Source organism: Egretta garzetta, unplaced genomic scaffold (genome assembly GCF_000687185.1).
Source record: "Egretta garzetta isolate BGI_Z169 unplaced genomic scaffold, ASM68718v1 scaffold487, whole genome shotgun sequence".
NCBI lineage: Eukaryota > Metazoa > Chordata > Aves > Pelecaniformes > Ardeidae > Egretta > Egretta garzetta.
In genome coordinates, this window is record NW_009260347.1 from 146761 (window position 1) to 151222 (window position 4462).

The 4462-nt window shown below is 47.8% G+C and overlaps 1 protein-coding gene across 2 annotated transcripts; it reads left to right on the forward strand.

Annotated features, from left to right (window-relative positions):
* Positions 1-2337: 2337 nt before the first annotated feature.
* Positions 2338-2817, forward strand: LOC104129769 (scale keratin). Of its 2 annotated transcripts, XM_035898143.1 has the most exons (2): positions 2338-2687; positions 2739-2817. In XM_035898143.1, the coding sequence occupies exons 1-2, from the start codon at positions 2338-2340 to the stop codon at positions 2815-2817; spliced, it is 429 nt and encodes a 142-aa protein (XP_035754036.1). The 2 variants fall into 2 exon arrangements, with proteins under 2 accessions (XP_035754036.1, XP_009641027.1); XM_009642732.1 differs by having other exon boundaries at positions 2338-2817.
* The last annotated feature ends 1645 nt before the right edge of the window (positions 2818-4462 follow it).

The window sequence follows — 4462 nt, forward strand, 5'->3', positions numbered from 1 at the left end:
GGGGGCTGTGGAGTCTCCTTCTCTGGAGATCTTCAACCCCTGCCTGGCCGCTGTCCTGTGCCCCTGCTCTGGGTGAGCCTGCTTGAGCAGGGGGGTGGGCCCGGGTGATCTCTGGAGGTCCCTTCCAACCCCTGCCATTCTGGGATTCTGTGAAAACTTACATAAGGGACTTTGAATGAAGCACCTCGCAGCAGGTTATTTTTATAAATGTCTGAGCATCGTTGTCATATAAGACAGCAAAAGAAGAGTATCTATGTGTAAACAGCTTATGACATGGTGCAACTCCAAAAAGAATAGAAAACTGGTATTAATTTAATGAATCATGTTTTAGGATGAAAGATGCATTAATTTTACCCATCACTCTTTTAGATGAAAGAGCCTTGCGTGATGTAATGCATGCATTATGTTACATGATAATTGAAATCAAGTAATAAAAACAGAAAGCAAAACCATTTCATCACTTTGCGGAGCTATCAATACAAAAAATGTGCCGTGTCAACTAATTAGATCCACATGCGTGAAACCAGCCTCTCATCCCTCAGGCAGTCTCAGCTGTATAAAAGCGCTCTCGGCTCAGGGTTCTTCCAACCTCCTCTCTTCACTCGTTCTTCTCAGCGAATTGGGTAAGGCTGAATCTGCTCTTTAGAACTCTTGGAATAGCTCTTTGCTGTACAATTTAATCTAGGATGGCCTCTTCCATTAAGAACTAATGGGTAAAATTTCAGATGAAAAGATAAAGGGTACAAAAATTATTAAAAGTGTTATGGACAGCTGTTCTCTGCATTCAGGGCTGGCCTTTAATCTCAAAGCAAACTGGAAGTTTCTTGATATGGCAGAAAATTAAGTTTGTTATTAGTTCACTTCCAACAGCTGAAAAAATGAGGTGACAGGTTCAACATGCATTCATCTTCTTTGTTTGTTTATATGGGTAACTTGAAATTGTTTGGAAAAGTTTAAATCCTCCTGGTTCACAGGGAAATGCCAAGCTTGGAAGCAGACCTTCCATTATCTCCAGTTTATTCCATTACAGATCACTCAAGGTGATTAAGAGGTGCATTAAGAGGAACGTGGCCAGCAGGGCGAGGGAGGTTCTCCTCCCTCTCTACTCTGCCTTGGTGAGACCCCACCTGGAGCACTGGGTCCAGTTCTGGGCTCCCCGGTTCAAGAAAGATGAGGAACTCCTGGAGAGTCCAGAGAAAGGCAACAAAGATGGTGGGGGGGACTGGAGCATCTCCCCTAGGAGGAAAGGCTGAGGGAGCTGGGCTTGTTCAGCCTGGAGAAGAGAAGGCTGAGAGGGGATCTCATCACTACCTACAAATATCTCAAGGGTGGGGGTCACGAGGACGGAGCCAGACTCTTCCCAGTGGTGCCCAGCGCCGGGACAAGGGGCCATGGGCACAAACTGAAGCAGAAAAGGTTCTGGTTGAACGTGAGGAAGAACTTCTTGATTGGAGGGTGACTAAACCCTGGCATAGGCTGCCCAGGGGGGCTGTGGAGTCTCCTTCTCTGGAGATATTCAAACCCCACCTGTGCCCCCTGCTCTGGGTGAGCCTGCTTTGGCTGGGGGGGATTGGACTGGATGATCTCTGGAGGGTCCTTCCAACCCCAGCCATTCTGGGATTCTGTGTGATTTTACGTTAATTCAAGACAAATGGGCATGAATGCTACCAGAGATCAGGCACTGGCTTAGAGACAGCAAGACACAGAGAAGAATTGAGAGGTGTTTAAAAATGTTCTGTAAGAAACTTATTTAAGAGAAAGAGGGGTCCTGGAGGGAATTTAAGGAGCTGACAGTTGAAGCACTGGGTTTTTCATGTTATTGGGGGCAAGTTGTTTGGGGTGAGATTTTTTCCAAAAGAGCTTGGGGCCCAGAATCAAAATACTGTGTTGTTAGGCTAGTTGTAAATATCTCAGTGCCCTGATTCAATGTTTGGAAATTGGGGACAATAATCTTTGTAATTCCCTTGTAATGGTCCCATCAAACAAGCTACTGAGCAAATCTGGACAGACAATGATTTATAATCCCTGTTCTTACAGGGCTCAGCACAAAGGAGATCAGTGGGAATGGAGAGTTAGAGTCATGAAATCATGCATAACAACACACTCCATTCTTGGAGGCCCAGTCCTTGCTGATCCACTGACTCACCAAAGCATCTGAGCAAATAATTTTGCTCTTCTGCTTCAATTTTCGTTTCTAATAGGCATGGGTAAATTGGTGTACTTCAAAGCACTCTTCTCTGAGGAAAGGCAGCAAGCTCTATAGCACTTCTATGTATGTAAATAATGTCTTGTACTTGGTAAAATCAACTCTTGTAGATTGACCTCCATCCCTGTGAGATGTCTTGCTACGACCTGTGCTCCACCACCGTTGGTGGCATCTACCGCCCCCAGCCCCTCGCTGACAGGGGGAATGAGCCATGTGTCCGTCAGTGCCCTGACTCCACAACTGTGATCCAGCCACCTCCGGTCGTCGTGACCTTCCCTGGCCCCATCCTCAGCTCCTTCCCTCAGGATTCGTTTGTGGGATCCTCTGGAGCACCCATCCTTGGGGGCTATGGGGGCTCCCTGGGCTATGGGGGCTATGGATCCCTGGGCTACCAGGGTCTGGGGAGCTATGGAGGCTATGGGTCCCTGGGTTATGGGGGTCTGTACAGATATGGGGGCTCCTCCCTGGGCTGTGGGGCTCTGTATGGCTATGGGGGCTCCCTGGGTTACAAGGGCCTGTATGGCTATGGTAGATCCTATGGTTCTGGCTCTTGCAGCCCTTACTCCTACTCATATAACAGGTACCGCCGTGGCAGCTGCGATCCCTGTTAAATCCTGTAGAAATATCCCTTGGCTAATGGATGACTGGCAAATGCATGATACAATCCTGAACCTCAGCTGAGCTCCTGAGTAAGGGGCAAAGCATCAAAGACTTCCACTTAATACAGTGGAGTCAGAATAGCTCCACAAATTGCAGTTCTCATTTCCTTCTTCATTTATTTCATCGCGTCTTCCTTGCCCCTGCCAGTGGTCAAATGTGAAACCCCACCATCGCCCCAAAGGACATTTGCTTCTCCCTGAAACTTCCACATCCTGGGAGAAGCCTGAAGGAACACCTCTCGGGAAGCCCAGCGGGGACAACATGCCTGCCTCTGCCTTGTGTGTCTTTCTCCAGTGTGTGCTTTCTTGCACTTGCAATAAAACAAGCCTGCATCCAACGCCTCCCTCTCCGCCTTTTCTTTCCCAGGCCAGCCTGGGCTTCAGGCTTCCCTCACCCTGCAGGCGGCCCCCGCCCGCGGCCTTTGGGGACAGCCCACAGCCCTGGCACCTCTGGACACCCACGCTCACATCCTGCTGCTAAGAAACCCATCTACCCAACCTTTCATTGCTACTGAGCTGAAATGGTTGTCTCTCCTACACTAATTTTTCTACTTGTCAACCTTCCGGCAGTTAGTCCAACTTTTTTTTTTTTTTTCTTTATTTAATATAGTGCTGGAATTCCTTTTAATTTTGCATCTTCCCTGATGATGTTCTAGAGGTCGTCGAACTGTATTCAAAGACAAAGGAAAAAAACATGGCCTGAAGTTCTGTCAAAGCGTATTCTGAAAAGGAATAATAGGAGGAAGGGAAACAATGGGAAACAATTTTTAAGATAGGTATCTGATGAGCAAAGATCAAGCGCTACCTCTTCTTTTTCTGTTAATTGCTGCTGTGATAATAGTTGCCTCGGGGAAGTTTTGGCTGAGTGTAAGTCACCTGGGTGAAGTAAAAGAATAGGAACTAGTGCATTCCAGAGGATTTACCTGTTACTTCACTGAGACTCTTTTAAAGAAAAGCTCCGTGCATGAATGTACAATTTCTTGATCCCAACCCTCTGTCGGTGTCATGGAGTAACGAGTCTGATATTAACAGGTAATTTCAATGTTCCTCCCCTGCCACCCCAAATGTATTGGGAAGCGTCAGATCGCTGTGTGCTGTAAGTAGTAGCAAGCTGAAAGGAAAATTAGTCCGGTACTCACAAATCCTGCTTTTATTTTAAGAAAATACTGGTTTATTTTTACTGATAAACAAATACTTATTGAGAATATTTGGACCAAAAAAAGCTCTTTGCTGAAAGGTTCTCCCCTCTCTGCCTGCTTCATCTTCCCTGTCCCAACACTGCCTGCCCTCACTGCCTTGGGCTTTTTGGGGATGGTCTGGGAAGGGACTGGAGCTTGCAGGGCCCAGCCCCTGCCCCATGAGTGCCTGGGGGGTGTGAAGAGCCCCAGCAGCTGAGGTGGGAAGAGATGCTCCTGCCTTCTGGGCACAAGGAATCAGCGCTCTGACCCTGCTCTCCATCCTCACACAGCTTAAGGCAAGGATGCTGCTGCCATGAATTCCCAGGAGCTCAGCGACCAACCTCCTGGCTTGTGCTGCACCATCCTGGCATCTCCCTGGCCCAGGTACCTCTCTTGTGCTGAGCAAAGCCCTCTTTCCC

What these genes read in the sequence shown, in the direction of transcription:
- LOC104129769 (XM_009642732.1), top strand. Translation starts at nt 2,338, where the DNA reads ATGTCTTGCTACGACCTGTGCTCCACCACCGTTGGTGGCATCTACCGC.